This window comes from Bombina bombina, chromosome 3 (genome assembly GCF_027579735.1).
Source record: "Bombina bombina isolate aBomBom1 chromosome 3, aBomBom1.pri, whole genome shotgun sequence".
In the NCBI taxonomy this organism is placed as follows: domain Eukaryota; kingdom Metazoa; phylum Chordata; class Amphibia; order Anura; family Bombinatoridae; genus Bombina; species Bombina bombina.
This window is the reverse complement of record NC_069501.1, coordinates 224,745,590-224,763,915: the sequence shown is the minus strand read 5'-3', so window position 1 is coordinate 224,763,915 and position 18,326 is coordinate 224,745,590. Positions and strand designations below refer to the sequence as shown.

General features: G+C 37.3%; 1 protein-coding gene across 1 annotated transcript in view; it reads left to right on the top strand.

Annotated features, from left to right (window-relative positions):
* Positions 1–1,488: 1,488 nt before the first annotated feature.
* The window catches only part of PIPOX (pipecolic acid and sarcosine oxidase), a 321,476-nt gene continuing 304,638 nt past the window's right edge, over positions 1,489–18,326 (top strand). Inside the window, exon 1 of the mRNA XM_053706176.1 lies at positions 1,489–1,669. Coding sequence (XP_053562151.1) covers positions 1,553–1,669 — 117 coding nt within the window. The 5' untranslated portion in view covers positions 1,489–1,552. The remainder of the gene's footprint in view (positions 1,670–18,326) is intronic.

The window sequence follows — 18,326 nt, the reverse complement described above, 5'->3', positions numbered from 1 at the left end:
ATGTGCAAGGAAAAACATATCATGCTGACCCCTGCATGGCCAGACCTCATGGAATTCTCTAAGAAAAGGGGCTGTGCCATGCATTCCCAGTGAATTGTGAGCTGACATCCACAGAAAGTAATGAAGCTCACTAGAATGCAGAACCTTGGAGTGGAAAACGAATATGTCAGAGTGAGAGCAACATTTTTGTTTTGAAGCACATAGATATCAATTTACACTAATTATAAATGTAATTTGCTTTGCATTTGTTTCTAGTTTTGTAACGGTATTTTTATTTCACGTCAATAAGCACAATATATGTTTTGAACAAACTTGTCAGCTTAAATTTAGTGAGATTAAAAATAGACATGAAACCCCAACATTTTCTTTCATGATTCAGATAGAACATAACATTTTAAACAACTTACCAATTTACTTCTATTATCAAATTTTCTTTGTGGAAAAGCAGGAAAGTAAGCTCAGGTGTGTGCACGTGTCTGCAGCACTATAAGGAAGCAGTATTGCAATAATGTTGTACATTAGCAAGCACTAGATGGCAGTACTATTTCCTGCCATGCAGTGCTTCAGGCACGTGCACGCTACCTACCTAGGTATCTAGCAAATTTGATAATAGAAGTAAATTGGAAACTTTTGTTCAAAATTGTATTCTCTATCTGAAAAATGAAAAAAAAATTTGGGGTTTCATGTCCCTTTAAACAGACATAGGCGTAATGTGCTTAGACGATTCTGATACCACTTGGGAGGAAACTTCAAACACCCCTATTCAGCCCACTCACCAAGGCTGACACTCGTATCGCAATAGAAAAGAACAGTTTGAATTTTAACATCTTATTTATTTTTTCAACTTTCCTTTTGTAAAATACTGTGTACCTTCAATATGAGTTTTAGCTTATATGTTTAACTATGTACATTATTATACATTATTTTATATATATAGCTCAGAAATATTGTTATTTGAATTGTATAAAATGCATGTTATGAATTTAAAAACAAATTTCTGGGACAAAGCTTAAAATGATTAAGTGTATGAGTTTGTACACTTAAAATATAAACAAGTTACATTTTAAGTAAAAAAATAAATGTCCTATTGCCCTAATTTGTTTAATAAACAACGTCTTTGTAGTCTCTCATACAGTTACAGATAAATATATGGGTAACTGATAATTGATCCTTTTTAAGAGAGTGCACATAAAGTTCAATGTGAAGTTTCCGCATGTCCTTTGCAATGCTTTAACATTTGTTATGTGAATCAGTGTAAAATGAGAGCTATCTGTATACTTTTTCATACCTACTTATGTTACCTATTAAATTATATGGATTCTGATCTTTTTTATATAGAATTCATATTTGAAGCATACAATCTTCTAATCATCATAGCTCACATAAAACAGCAGCAGAGTAGTCAGGAGTGTAAATATAACTGCTCCCGTACACTGAAAGGGTAAAGTGTAATGGGCTGGCTTTGAATCCTCCCACTTGTGGGGCTTGCACAGCTAAGCTAAGTAAGGACCTTGCTCCTGGCGACACCTCTTCTTGTACTGCTTTGAAAAACATGGCTCTCCCTGGGTGCACCAAGTATGACTGTATTGTGATAGGAGCTGGGATTCAGGGCTCCTTTACAGCATACCACCTAGCTAAAAACACAAAGAAGACTTTGCTGCTAGAACAGGTACAGGGGAATCAGACTTAATGCACTGCATTTCTTAGTCTGCCACTAAAATGTCAAATAGAGCACTGATCAGTATATTCGCAGGGACACTGTGTTGAAATCATGTATATCAAAGTGCAGATGTAAATACTGAACAACTTGTAATTACAAGACATTTTTGTTTCCTTAAATAACATATCAGACAAGTCTAAACATGTTTTTATATCAAACATCTTGTTTGCTGTACTTGTTTATTAAAGCCAGACTCCACCCACAATATTTGGAGGAGCTAAGAGGAACTTCTGGAGAATACAAGTCTAGCCCCTGTCATTGATCTTGGTATAAACTGAATTGGTTTGCAGTTACTATCTGCTGAAGCCAATTAGGTAAATATATGTAGCAGGGTTAGCCTCCATAAGTCTGCAGTATGCAATACCAGGTGTGAGAATAAGAAAAGCCACAATTTGTAGAACTAAATTACATGAAAGGGGGGTGAATAAATAAAGTATAATGCAAAACAATACACATAACCAAACATTTTACGTTAAAATTTCAAGGTGTTTACTGTGCCTTTTATAATTATTTTGAATGAAAAGTTTAATACATTTTAAAATGAAGCTAATAGGGAGTGCCTGTAAGAGTTCAACTTATATTTAGGTATCTACTGCTCACTGTCTTACAGAGATTTACATAAAAAGTTGGTTTATTCAGCACAACCATACAGCCAGGTACAATGTTCCTTTAAAGTGAATGTCAACTTTCACAAATGAAAGCCCTGTTTCTAAATACTATTAAAAACAGGGGCACTTTCATTCATGAAAGTTTCCATTGAAGCCGTTCTTTTAAAATACTTAACCTTTTTCTTCCTTGCAAGCGTGGAACACCGGAGCAGTGATTCCCCTGTGTCCAGGTCATCAGAAACAACGCATCTGGCTTCCCCCCCCCCCGCCGTGATTGGAGGAAGCCGGATTTGTCATTTCTGAAGTAAGAAGAAACGTCCTGGGGGCGGAGGGATCGCTGCTCCGGTGTTCCATGCTTGCTTGGAATAAAAGGTAAGTATTTTAAAAGAACGGCTTCAATGTAAACTTTCATGAATGAAAGTGCCCCTGTTTTTAATAGTATTTGTAAAAAGAGGGCTTTCATTCGTGAAAGTTGACATTCACTTTAAAAATGTATAGGGATAGAAAGAGCAAATTGCAATGAGCAAAGGTACATTTAAAATAAAATAGAAACATTTTACAGTATCATTTCATTTTCATAAATGCAATTTTGAATAACTTTCCAATTTACTTCCGTTAAGAAAATGTGCACAATCTTTTTATATTTACACTTTTTGAGTCACCAGCTCCTACTGAGCATGTGCAAGAATTCACTGACTACACGTATATGCATTTGTGATTGGCTGATGACTGTCACATGATACAGGAGGAGTAGAAAATTGATATAACTTTAAAATTTGTCAGAAAAAATCTACTACTCATTTGAAAATTCAGACTAAGTGCTATTGCATTGTCTTGTTAGCTTGCATTTGTTGATTATGCAAATCTACTGTGTTTACTGGTCCTATAATGTTTGTTTTTTTTACGTTAAAGGACCAGTCAACATTGTAGATTTGCATAATTCACAAATGCATGATAAGAAGACAATGCAATAGCACAGTCTGAACTTCAAATGAGTAGTAGATTTTTGTTAAATACATTGCATTACATAGTTTATGTCTATTTCCACTCCCCCTGTACCATGTGACAGCTAACAGCCAATCACAAATGCATACACGTATATGCTGTGAATTCTTGCACATGATCGGTAGGAGTTGGTGACTCAAAAAGTGTAAATATAAAAAGACACATGTGCACATTTTGTTAATGGAAGTAAATTGGAAAGTTGCATGCTCTATCTGAATCATGAAGTTTAATTTTGACTTGAGTGTCCCTTTAAGCTCCTTTTAGCCCACACTTTGCAGCTTCTTCCTTTTTTTTTTTTTTTTTTTTGACAAGAATGCCCTACAGAGATCAATAGCAAAGCACTACTATCCGGTTCAAGGGCTTTGAGTGCAAAATGAGCATATACCATATGTACTTAAAGAGACATTCCAGTAAAAATGTAAATGCACATAGATGATTTACATATATAGAAACATATTTGCAATATACATGTAAAAATGCTTCTAGTTATAACTGGTTTAGTGTTAACATTTTTCCTCTGCACATGCATGCGACACATAACTGGAAATTTTCTAGGCACCAGCATTTTAAATACTGCAGCTGCTCAGAGCACCTGTGTGGCTTGTAATCATGTCAGCAATTAACAAATTAAGTGATTACCCGATGATACAAGCACCTTAGACTCTCTGAGCAAGTGATGTGTTTAAAATGCTGTGGCGATTACATATATGGTGCAGGCTTCAGCTCAAGCTCTGAAACCCACGCCGCCCATAATTTCACCTCGCACATCGGTCTATTACATATGCGGCGCCGGCAGTTCATAAAGTGCCGTAAGTCGGATAAACTAGTGATGTCCAGAAATGAGCGGAAATACAAATTTATGAAGTCGCCAGTGACTTATGGCAACAGTAAAGAAAATAACAAATCTCCCGTAAAAGTCTAACACGCCTCCCAAAAATAAGCCTGACACGTAAAAACCCCTATATCCGCAATCCCCCCTCTCACTACTAATAATAAATGTATTAACCCCTAGACCTACAACCCCCACAACGAAATAAGCCTAATTAAACTATTAACCCCTATATCCGCCATCAAACCCACACCGCAAGTAATAACTAAATTATTAACCCCTAAATCCGGCAACCCCAACATCGCAAACTACCTATTAAAACTATTAACCTCTAATTCGCCATTAACCCACAATGCAATAAACCCATTAAAACTATTAACCCCTAAATCACCAAAGCTCACAACGCAATAAACCTAACCCCTAACCTAACCCCCCTAACATAACCTCCCTAACCTAACACCCCGAAAATGAACCCAAATTACCTAATTTACAAAATACTAAAGTTACTATTAAATTAAAAAAACCTAACACAACTTTAAAAATACAAATAGTAGCTCTCATCCTATTGGCTGATTTGAACAGCCAATAGGATTTGAGTAGCTTTCATCCTATTGGCTGATTTGAATTTGAAGAATCAAATCAGCCAATAGGAATTTAGGGGGGGGGTGACTGAGCATTATTATTTCTGGGGTTGGGGATATATTTGTGTTTAAAGTTTTATTAATGCCCCTAAAAATCGTGGACCAAAATTATTTAATGTATCTACATTCCCACCATATGTGTGAGATATGGCCCTCCTGTGTGCAACCTCTCCAACACATACCTGAGGACTTTTTGAAGATGTACTTAATCCTGGCTGGCTTCAGGTACCACCTCATTATTATTTTGATATTGGTTTCTTTTGCTTGGGCAGAGTGGCCAGATTGGTTCAGGTTTACAAATCTGCGCACCCAGACTTTTGGGGTCGTATTTGTATTAAGTTCTCTGTCCCATCTTTTAGTGTATGAGGGAGGTTGGGGAAAAGAGTTTGATAGAACGAGTTTGTATAGCTTAGAAATCACTCTATTTGTAGCCTCACTGAATACGCATAGCTGTTCGAAAGGTGTAAGAGGACGAGTCAAATCTTTTTTGTACTTATGAGAAATTATGTAATGTCTCATCTGGTGAGTGCGGAACCAAGAGGATAGGAAAGGATGCCCTAGGGAGTCAAGTTGGTGTTTAGTTTTAATCGTATTGGATCTATCTAGTAATGAATGTATAGGAAGGGAGTGAAGGAGATCTGGAAGGAGGGAGAACTCTGGCAGCATACCAGGTTCAAATTCTGGATTATTCAAAAGGGTGGTGAGTGGGGAATATCTGGAGGAAATTTTGTTAGGAGGATTACGAATTAATCTCCAATCCGACCAGGTCTCATTAGTGATAGAAGAGGAGGAAATTGTGTATTTATTGAAAAACGTGGGATTCCAACCTATGTCTTGTAATTTGCGTGGAGCAGACAGGGCATTTTCAATGTGAATCCATCGTCTAGAGCTAGGCCCATCAAATCAGCACCAGTCTGATAATCTCTGTAGTGAGATTGCCAGTTTAAAGGACATGAGGTGAGGGACTCCCAATCCACCTTCTAGGGGGAGCTTAAATAGAGTACTTTGATTAATTTGTGGCGGCCTGCGTCTCCAGATATAATCGTTTATAATTTTTTGCAAGATGGCAAGGTCTTTTTGAATACTAGATATTGGGACTGTCTGTAAAATAAAGAGGGCCTTTGGAAGAAGGGTCATTTTTACTTCCTGAATTCTGCCCAGCCAAGATATGTTTTTAGGAAGCCAGGTGGATGTCAGAGTCTGAAATTCTGAAATTAAACCTCCGTAATTATATTTTCGTAATTCTGTTTTGTCTGGGGTAATATGTATGCCTAAGTATTTGAGATATTTCTTCTGCTGTTTGAGAGGGCATGTCGTGTTTAATAGGTCTAGGGATTGGCTAGAGAGGTTTATGGGTAAGTATTCCGAATTAGACATATTGACTAAGAAATTTTACACAGTTCCAAACTGTGTAAGTTCTGAAATGGCTAATTGTAAGGATGTGAGGGGGTTTGTGAGTGTTATAAGTAGGTCATCCGCGAAGATGGCTAGTTTATAAGACTGGTTGTCAATAGTAATCCCACTAATTTGATTATTGAGTCTAAGTTTGATAGCTAAGGGTTCTAGGGACAAGATAAAAAGAAGTGGAGATAAGGGACATGCCTGTCTGGAACCGTTTCAAATTTCAAATGGGTCTGAAAGTGTGCCATTAATTTTTATTTGCGCTGTAGGATTGGTATAAAGGGCTAGAACTTTTTGAATGAAGGAGTTCGGGAATTTAAAGTGTTGTAAGGTCTCCTGTAAGTATGTCCAATCCAGGCGATCAAAAGCCTTTTCGGCATCCGTGGGCAAAAATATGGACGGGATTTTATTTTGCGTGACATATTCTAAAAGATTGAGTACTTTGACCATATTATCTTTGGCTTCCCTGTGGGGTACAAAGCCAACCTGATCCTGGTGTATTATAGTTGGCAAAATTTGATTAAGGCGAGTGGCAAGAATTTTGGCGTATAGTTTTAAATCAACGTAAATCGGTCTAAAGTTTGCCGGGACGTTTGGGGGTTTACCTGGTTTAGCTATAACAGAAATATTAGCTTGTAGCATGTTGTCCGGAAATTGTAAGGGTTCTGGGATGGAATTAAAGAGAGATTTTAGGTGTGGTACTAGGTATTTTGCGAATGTCTTATAATATAGACCCGTGAAACCATCGGGTCCCGGTGCTTTGTTTTGCTTTAGCTGTTTTATCGCTTCTTAAATTTCAGAGGCTTGGATTGGTGAGTGTTTACATTGTTCTAAGGTTATCTGTGGAATCAGAATTTTGTCTAAGTATTGATTACATAATTGATGATGAGCTTGGGAGTCTCTAAGTGGAAATAGATTGTAAAGTTTGTGATAAAACTCTTTGAATTCCTTTGATATGGTTTTAGTGTCTTCTAGATGTTTGTCGTGAGCAAATTTAATGGAGTGGATGTAGGTTCTCTGTTGTTGTCTCTTTAGGGCTCGAGCTAAAAGTTTCCCCGGTTTATATCCCTCTCTATAAAAGTTTTGTTGAAGATGAAGTTGCTGTTTTTGCGATTTAATCTGGAGAATACAGTTTAGTTTCTGTCTATTTATGTTGAAACGCTCGAGAAAAGGACCGTCTGAGGGGTTAGACTTATGTGCAAAATCTAAATTGGCTATCTCCTTGGTAATGGCATCTACTTCTTCTCTATTCTTCCTGTTTAATTGTGTCTTGACTTTAATAAACTCCCCCCTGATGGTACATTTGTGAGCTTCCCATAGAGTGGCTATATCAACTTCTGGTGTATTATTTAAAGAAAAATATGATGTTTTGAGAACTTTTTTACCACACTAGGGTCTAGTAGTATAGATTCATCTAGTCGCCATTGAAAAGCCTGCAAAGGGGCAGAAGGCCAATTAATGGTGCAGGTAACCAGCGAGTGATCTGACCATGATGTGTGTTTTATACCTGAGTGTTTGGTGTGGGAAAGGATCAAATGGTCCACAAAAATGTAGTCTAATCTGGAGTAGCTGCAGTTGGGGTGTGAAAAAAAGGTATAATCCTTTTTTTTAAGGATTGAAGTATCTCCATGCATCATGTAAACCAAGCAACTTAAGCTTTCGCCAAATGTTGTTAAGGTTTTTGAGTTTTAGCCCTATTATGTGGGTTTGAGCAATCAGTTAATGGGTCCAATGGGAAGTTTATATCTCCTGCCATAATTAATGAACCTTTGGTTTCTTTAATGAGTAAGTCTGTTATTAATGCAACAAATTTATCCTGACGGGAATTGGGGGCGTAAATATTCATAAGGGTCACTGGTTTACCATATAGGAGGCCTTTTAGGCACAGGTACCTCCCTTCTTTTTCTGAAATCAATTGCGTTTTAGTGAAAGCCACAGATTTATGAATTAAGATACTAACTCCGTTGATTTTTTTATTAGGATTGGTGCTATGAAAGTGTTGGGGATAATATGAAGAAAAATATTTGGGAGAATTTTTTTACTTAAAATGGGTTTCCTGGAGAAATAAAAGGTGGCCTCCTCTTTTATGGAAATCTAGCATAGCTAGTCTCCTTTTATTGGGGCAATTTAGGCCTTTGGTGTTTTGTTTAAAAATGAAGAGCTCTTGTGGTGTGTGACTACCCATATGCGTAAAATGAAACAAGTTTTGATGTGGCTAGTGACAAATTGCACATCCTATATTTGCCATGTAGGGATAGCTGATGGACAATAAGTGAAAGATAATAGAAAGAGAAGAAAGACAGAAAAGATACAACAGGAAATATATTTCCTAACAAGTACTTAATAAGTAAAATTATTTCCTAAAGGAGAAAATCTCCCGTCCAAGTGAGAACAATATAACTACTGTTAAAGATAATCATTCAGCAATTTTTAGCATTAACAATTAACATTAAACATGTAACCTTCGATATTTAACATTTAACTTGCATGGTCCTAGAGCAATGGAATGAATAACATTGTGACTCAGGAATACAACAAATGATATGAGATGTGCTGCAATGCAGCCGTCTCAGAGTAAATTTCAGACTTGAGACTATTGAAAAGGTGGATTTAACCTTAACCAGATAAGAGGACTTGGATCAAAAAGTACTCCATCTAAGGGGTACCTACTGTGGATGATGGAGTCCATAGTCCGGATGAATGTAGAAAGATTATTTTATTGTGTCCATCATTACTCCCTTTCCACCGGTGGGTGAGATGAAGAAAGAGTGGATTTTCATGCCTTCTTCTGAATAACCTGTTGCCATATCCCTCTTTGGGGCAATGGAGAGGACTTCCTTGGTCTTTGTTGTTCTTCCTGATGATGGGTAGTATCCTCTGCTTGGGGAGGAGGAATGTCTAGGTCCTTGCAAATGAGTGGAATGTCTTTGACAGAGGAGCAAGTGAAGCGCTTGCCCCTCCACATAACAATCAGGTGGAAAGGGAAACCCCACCTATATGGAATATTCACCTTCCTCAAGGACATTGTAAGTGGCTTGAGTTCTCGTCATTTTGATAGAGTTCTTTGAGAGAGATCTGCATACATTTGTACCTCTTAATTTTCATGCCTGATGGGCTGTTGTTCTCTAGCTAATTTCATTAGTTCTTCTTTCACTTGAAAGTTGGTAATGCGAACAATGACATCTCTTGGAGCTTGCCCTGCCTATGGTTTAGGGCGTAGGGCCCTATGGGCTCTATCGATGTCGATTTTTGAAGGAGGTTCCTCTTTCTTAAGGGCACTAAAGAGATGCTGGAGGTATAGCTCTAGGCCTGACGGCGGAATGGTCTCTGGGATTCCTCTAAGTCGAATATTATGTCTTTGGCTTCGATTTTCGGCATCATCCAACTTGTCTTCAAGTTCAGAGATAGTCACACCTTGGTAGTAGTATTGTGAAGGTCAGAGATGGCCTCTGCATGTAGGTCTTGAGAACTTTCCAGAGATTCGACTCTATGGCCTATCTCTGAGATGTCTTTTTTGAGATCTGAGATTTCATCTCTAATGCACTATTTAACCTGGGTTATTAATGAGGAAAAGTCCTTTTTTTGAAGGGATAGAGTTAAAGAGAGTTGTGGGGATAGTGATGGTTTCAGAGGTTTGATCGCAGTCCGAGCCTGAAGAACTGTGGTAGGAGGCTTGATCTGGTGGGAGTGCTTCAACAGGGTTAGTGGCTTTAGACTCCAGGGTCTTGAAAAAATTGTTAACAGTGTGCGTTAAAGTTGTCATTTGCTTAGCGTTTCTGTTATGTTTGCTACCCTTTTTTGGAGACAATGTTAGATGTGTGTGTATAACCCAGCCTTCTCAGGTGTTCAAAACAGTACAAAAATTTATTCAAGCAAGTTAATTCTTTTTTTTTATTTTTTTTTTTGTTTTCTTTCAAAAAAGCACTCACAGACAAAATATGCAACTTCAGTACGTAGAAGCAGCTTTCCTGAGTAGTGTAGACAAATGTAGACAAATTAAGTCCCTTTTATTTCATAGAGGTGTTCTCTGGCAAGTGATAAAAAGATCAGCTGCACTCTATATGCCTAATCTTATCAATGGAAGTGGAATTACAAGCTAGAGCGTTAAAGTATTCCTGGGTTAGGTGCTATAATGGGATCCCCTCCTCATATCAGTTTCAGGCAAATTTCAGGGTATTTGAGGTCATAGCTGGCAAGCGTTAATCACTGCTGTATTTTATGCATTTGTGTTTACCCCGACATGTTGGTGGTGTCTGCTGTGTTGTGCTATGGGTCTTACCCTTCTGTAGCCCTCAACATGACTGAGCGTCTGGATTGGTGCACTAATAGCAAGTGCGTATGTAACTACAGATCAGGCTGCGGCCTGCACCGGGACTTGTCTCAGCTCACAAAACTGCTCCGGAGCTGTTGTTCTTGCTGGCTGTCCGCAGATGAGCGAACCAGAGGTGAGTGAGGCTATGTTGCAGCGTGAGCAGGTCTCCTTAGGTTCTTGGGATTAGAATTTAGATACCTTGCTGCTGCGAAGTGGAGTCTGCTTACTAGCGTCTTTTACCCGGCCTCAATGGGTTTCAATATGGGACAAAAGCCTCAGATATCAGGCAAAGCTCCTTTCGTTTTGCTCTTTGGTAGAAGCTGTCACATTCCTGCTTGTAAGAGGCTTCAGTATGCAGGATGGCATTTGCCTAAAGCGTTCTCACACGGATAGGGCTCAGGAGCTCAACTAAAAAGCAGCCATCACTTAGGCTGGCAAGTTCCGCCCTGTTTTCTATATATTTATGTTTTATGTGGCATGTCACCTTAAATTAAATGGGGTGTTTTTAGAGTCTAGTACAGAGTGATATAAAACACATTGAGTAGTTCATTTTGGAATGGTTGTTTAGCCTTGCTTTTTCAGGTGGCTCTGTAGCAGTCTTTGAAATTGCTACATGGCTACAGTTAAGTATACAAACTTTTTTTAAAGCTGTTGTATGGCTATTGTAATACTGCCTGAAAAAGTACACATTGAATGCAAAAAAACACAAATAATGTATCATTCTAAACATATATATAATTTAGGAACCAATAATTATAAAATGGGTATCTTGTTAAAATCTCTCAAAGATCAGGGATTATATATTTAATTAAAATACAATCTAAAAAGCAATTTGCAGTATTATTACATATGGCAGATACATTCTCAGTGTTCTCAACACTTCATTAGGTAGGTTAACTTGACAAACAAATATGGCCATTTCAATAAACATGCAAAAGGATAATATATACAGTATATAAAAATGCTTGTGAAGTACTCGCCAAATCAGTTACAAAAATAGTGAAATTTAGAAGGGAAAAACTCTGCATCAAACAATCAAATAGTGTCCAAATTATTGCTAACTACAATTCACATATTACTTAAAAATGGAAGTGGACTACATGTATAAAAATATATACTATGCAAATAAAAAAAAACCTCTCTACATACTATACAATAGCATGTGAAAATATATATATACACACACACACACACACACACACATATATATATATATATATATATATATATATATATATATATATATATATATATATATATATATATATTTGAATGCTCTTAACCTCAACTCAGAGGTAGTGGAGATAAAACACCACAAAATATGGAGGCGGCGTTGCAATGGTAAATCCAGGCAGCGGACATACAGTGTCTGCTGCTTGTTCACCTTAAAGGGACACTGAACCCAATTTTTTCTTTTGTGATTTAGATAAAACTTGCAATTTTAAGCAACTTTCTAATTTACTCCCATTATCAAATTTTCTTCGTTCTCTTGCTATCTTTATTTGAAAAAGAAGGCATCTAAGCTAAGGAGCCAGCCAAATTTTGGTTCAGATCACTAGACAGCATTTGTTGATTGGTGGGTGAATTTATCCGCCAATCAGCAAGAATAATCCAGGTTGCTCACCAAAAATGGGCCGGCATCTAAACTTACATTCTTGCTTTTCAAATAAAGATACCAAGAGAATGAAGAAAATTTGATAATAGGAGTAATTAGAAAGTTGCTTAAAATTGCATGCTCTATCTGAATCATGACAGGAAAAAAAATTGGGTTTAGTATTCCTTTAAACATTGGCAGACAGGTTGCCAAGTAGGGGACCTTGTCCCCCCACCATTTTATCATGGAAGAAATACTTGTTTGACATTTTCTGTTTAACCCTTACACCAAGTGCACTCCCATGCAGTTTCTGACCAAACAGGGACTGTCTCCCGTGTGTATGCTGCTCCTGATTAGTTCACCTGCTATGTTCTGGTTAGGGGATAAGCACATACAAACCTGAATTTACATATACAGTATCTTCCAACAAAACACACTATAAATGTATTTAACTGCTTAAAAAAGAATATACCATTCAATATGTATATCATGCATATTGTAGTTCATTGCATACAAGTAAATATAAATGTGTACAATGCACTTGTTTCTTCTTGTGAAAACCACATACATGTCTCTAATTTCTTGTGTGTAAAAAAAGATTTTATCTTTGTGTGAAAACCTTTCTGAAGTTTGTATTGTCATTTATAGATGTTCCCATTAAACTATTTAAAGGTTTATAACTTCACTTGAAAGACATCAAGAAAATCAAAATGGTGTAAGGAAGATTCCTAAAATGGACGCAAAAATGCATTCTAAAATATCACCAAAAAAAATTGTTGAAAGTATAATATAAATGTGACATGATACCCTCTAATGTATCTGTCACTTTTTGTTATGGAGAGCTCTGACAAATGTAGATACTTCGTGAATCTTTGTTCTTTTCCCCCCAGTTTTCCCAGCAAACAGATTGATTACTTTGGGGCCTATCTATCAAGCTCTGAATGGAGCTTGACGGCCCGTGTTTCTGGCTCTTCAGACTCGCTAGAAACAGCAGTTATGAAGCAGCGGTCTAAAGACCACTGCTCCATAACCCTGTCCGGCTGCTCTGAGCAGGTGGACAGGAATCACCGCAATTCAACCCGATCGAAGACGATCAGGTTGATTGACACCTCCCTGCTGGTGGCCGATTGGCCGCGAGTCAGCAGGGGGTGGTGTTGCACCAGCAGCTCTCCGCATTCAGCGAGGTCTTGTGGACCTGATCCGCACTGTCGGATCAGGTCCGCAAGACCTGTGATAAATAGAGGCCTAAGTATTGAATTTGTGTAGGGATAACACATTGCTGCTTTTAGGAATAGAGATGCCAGGCAATTTGTTCTCCTGGGGTGTGAAAATTTGAAAGTATTGTTTTCTACAACAAAACAAACATATGGGTAAGTTTCAGCAATGTTACTGCTTACACTGGTTATTTCTGCCTTAACCCTTAAACTTGAATAACAAGGGGTACATTTTTCATCCCAGCAGGAGGACATGTTTGCAAGTAGTGAACCTGTCCGCCTGCAATCAGCAATTGCACAGCGATGCCGCCCACTGCTCCAGCACAATCAGTTGCTCTATAACTGAGACAAGGGGCAGCCTGCATAGGCTTAGATACAAGTTAATCAAAGAGGTAAAAAGTGTATTAATATAACAGTAATGGTCATGTAAAACTCGGGAATGGGTAATAAAGAGATTATCTATCTTTTTAAACAATAAACATATTCAAGTAGACTGTCCATTTAATCATTAAAGGGACAGTCTAGGCCAAAATAAACTTTCATGATTCAGATAGAGCAAGTAATTTTAAACAATTTTCCAATTTACTTTTATCACCAATTTTGCTTTGTTCTCTTGGTATTCTTAGTTGAAAGCTTAACCTAGGAGGTTCATATGCTAATTTCTTAGACCTTGAAGCCCACCTCTTTCAGATTGCATTTTAACAGTTTTTCACCACTAGAGGGTGTTAGTTCACGTATTTCATATAGATAACACTGTGCTTGTGCACGTGAAGTTATCTGGGAGCAGGCACTGATTGGCTAGACTGCAAGTCTGTCAAAAGAACTGAAAAAAGGGGCCGTTTGCAGAGGCTTAGATACAAGATAATCACAGAGGTTAAAAGTATATTATTATAACTGTGTTGGTTATGCAAAACTAGGGAATGGGTAATAAAGGGATTATCTATCTTTTAAAACAATAAAAATTCTGGTGTAGACTGTTCCTTTAAGTGAATGTCCTTTTACATATCATATTGTAGATCAAAATGTCTCATTTGTAAACATAGATATATTATAATGCAAATAACATAACATAGTATAACATAGTAGATAAGGTTGAAAAAAGACTGAAGTCCATCGAGTTCAACCTATACAAATCTAAAATACTTATAAAAAGCTCCAGTTAAGCTTAAATAACCCCACTAAAAGCTGACCCATTTAATACTAGCAATAATATCCATGAATTTTGTTTATATACAGAAATGTATCCAGACTATTTTTAAATGTATCTAGGGTATTGGCATTCACTACCTCCTTTGGTAATGAGTTACACAATTTTATTGCTCTTACAGGGAAAAAATGTTTCCATTGCAGGAGATTAAATCTCCTTTCCTCTAACCTTAAATCATGACCTCTTGTCAGAAACAATTTTCTTGGAATAAACAGAGCTTCTGCCATCTCTGTATATGGGCCTTGAATATATTTATATAAAGTAATCATATCACCTCTCAAGCGGCTTTTCTCTAAAGAAAACAGACCCAGTTTGGCTAGCCTCTCCTCATAGGTTAAATTATCCAATCCCCTTATTAGCTTTGTGGCCCTTCTCTGAATTTTTTCGAGTTCTGCAATATCTTTTTTTGCGATCGGTCCCCAGAACTGCACTCCATACTCAAGGTGAGATCTTACCATGGCTTTATATAGTGACAGAATTATGCTTTCCTCCCTTGAATTAATGCCTCTTTTAATACATTCTAGTATCTTATTAGCCATTGAAGCTGCTGCCCTGCATTGTGCACCCATCTTTAGCTTGTTTTCTATTACTACTCCCAAATGCCTTTCCTCCTCTGTTTGGCTAAGTCTTGTCCTATTTAAAAAATACATTGCCTGCTTATTTTTACTTCCAAATGTAGAACCTTGCTATTTCCCATATAAAATCTCATTTTCCATTTACTTGCCCATGCTTCTAATTTTTGCAGATCCCTTTGTAACAAAAGTTCATCCTTCTCTGACCTAATGACCTTACTTAAAGGGACAGTAAAGTCAAAACTAAACTTTCATGATTCAGATAGGGCATGCAATTTTAAACAACTTTCCAATTTCAAATTTGCTTTGTTCCCTTGGTGGTATTTTTGAAAAGCTAAAACTAGCTAGGCTCAAACTGATTTCTAAACAGTTGAAAACCGCCTCCTAGCTCAGAGCATTTTGAAAGTTTTTCACAGTTAGACTGTGGTAGTTCACATATGTCATATAGATCCTGGTTTCTCAACAGCCGGGCCGTGGCCCAGTACCGGGCCGTGATAGCCCTGCTGGTGGGCCCTGACCTGTCATGCCCCCACTGCACACTCTTACCCTACTGCACACCAGGGGCAGACTGACCAATCAAGGCCCCAGGAAAACTGAAAAAAAACTGACCCAAATGTATTCAAATTTATGCAACTGAACATGGTAGCCTCTCTGTCCTAATCCCAACAGGCCCATCAACCTCCAGAGCCAGGGCCCCCAAGATTAAGGGCCAAAGAAAGGGCCCAACCTCCAGGGCCAGACTTCACACTCCATGGCCCTCACAGCGACAGACCCTAGGCAGGACCCCCCACACTCCAGGGCCCCCACTAAACCCACACTGAACTGCTTAGTTATTGATAGGGCAAATCCCTGCTGCTTACTATATATATATATATATATATATATATATATATATATATACACACACAGTATAAATATATATATATATATTCACACCAGCAAAGAAGGCACTCTCAGATGTTCACAAATTCATTTATTTGTTAAGGTAAACGTTTTTGGGGTCTCCCCGTACTCAGACCACTGAGGTCTGAGGACAGGGAAAACGCTGAAAATGTTTACCTTAACAAATAAATGAATTTGTGAACAATGAAGAGTGCCTTCTTTGCTGTTGTGAATATTATTCTGATTAAAAGTGCACCCCGGAGGCTCTCTTGGATATTGAGTGCTGGTTCCCTATCTTGCATTAGTGTATATATATATATATATATATATATATACACCGGGCCCTGGACATGTCCAGCTAAAATTTACCGGGCCTTGAGGTCACTTTGGTTGAGAACCACTGATATAGATAACATTGTGCTCACTCCCGTGAAGTTATTTAGGAGTCTTCACTGATTGACTACACTGCATGTCTGTCAAAGTCACTTAGATAAGGAGGTTGTCTGCAAAGGCTTAGATACAAGGTAATCACAGAGGTAAAAAGTATATTAATATAACTGTGTTGGTTATGCAAAAATGGGGAATGGGTAATAAAGGGATTATCTATTTTTTTAAATAAGAAAATTTTTGGTGTAGACTGTCCCTTTAACTTAGTATCATCTGGAAAAATAGAGATGTCGTTATTTAATCCTTGCTCCAAGTCATTTATAAAAATATTAAAAAGAACAGGGCCCAGTACTGATCTCTGGGACCTCCACTGATTACCTTTGTCCAATCTGAGTATGATCCATTTACTACTACTCGTTGCTCCCTATCTTTTATCCAGTTTTTTATCCATGAGCTAACATTTTCAGCTATTCCCAGTCCCTTAATTTTGTGCATTAATCTCTCATGTGGCACTGTATCAAATGCCTTTGCAAAATCTAAGTATATCACATCAACTGATTTCCCTTTATCTATATTTTTACTTACTTCCTCATAGAATCTAATTAGATTAGTTTGACATGATCTATTTCTCCTAAAACCATGCTGATTAGAACTCATAATCTTGTTTACACAAATATGCTTGTCAATATAATCCCTTATAATGCCTTCAAATATCTTCCCCACTATTGATGTCAGACTAACTGGTCTAAAGCTTCCTGGATCATCCCTACTTCCCTTTTTGAAGAGTGGCACCACATCAGCTTTACGCCAATCCTGGGGTCCATGCCTGAGGATGAGTCTTGAAAAATTAAAAGTAGTGGTTTGTCTATAACAGTGCTAAGTTCACTTAACACCCTTGAGTGTATTCCATCTGGGCATGGAGTTTTATTTACCTTAATATATATTTCCTGATATCCTCTAAACATAACCCAGTTAATGGTATGGACTGGCATGTTCTATTTTGTTCCAAAGTATCATCCAATGGTTCCTCTCTTGCGTACTAAAACTGGTTTAGTACCTCAGCCTTCTCCCTGTCACTATTAATCATGCTACCCTCCACGCATTTTAATGTACCTATATTGTCCTTCTTAGATTTTTTGCTCTGTATGTACTTAAATAACCTTTTAGGGTTAGACTTAGAATCCTTTGCAATTATTTTTTCATTTTCAATTTTGGCTAATTTGATTGCTTTTTTGCATGCTTTGTTACATTCCTTATAAATATGGAATGTTGTGAACCATATTATAATAAATGAAGGTATTAGCATCCACGGATTCACTTATTGTTGAGCTTATCAATGCAAATTTCTAATAGAGATATTTTATTACCATAGAAACAGCAAAGTACTTTTATTAAATGTACTTTGTTGTTCTAAATTAGATACTTTATTTCAAAATAACACCAAGAGGTCTGCTGCTTCACTTTGTATTGTAAATGGCCCTCTCATGTAAATGGAAAATAGATTATATTACCTTAAAGAGAAATTAATATTAAAATGTCATGACTGAAACAGAGCATACATGTTAACAAAAAAAAACATTCCAATTTACTTCTATTATCATTCTTTTTTCTCTTTTAATCCTTTATTGAAGAGCATACATAGGTAGGCCCAGGATGGTGCTCATGTCCTGATTACAATATGACAGCAGTGTTGGTAAAATGTTTTATATTATTGAGCACTATATGGTAGCAGAGTTTGCAAAAATGTATGACTTTTTATATATATATAGTTGCAAAACATTGCTGCTATATGATACTCAAGACATGTGCACACTCCTGAGCATACCTAGATATTTTCTTCAACAAAAGATACCAAGAGAAAAAAGTTAATTTTAATTAGAAGCAAATTGAAAAGTTGCTTAAAATATCACACTGTGGGGCAGATTTAACATTGTGCGAGCGGACATGATCCGAT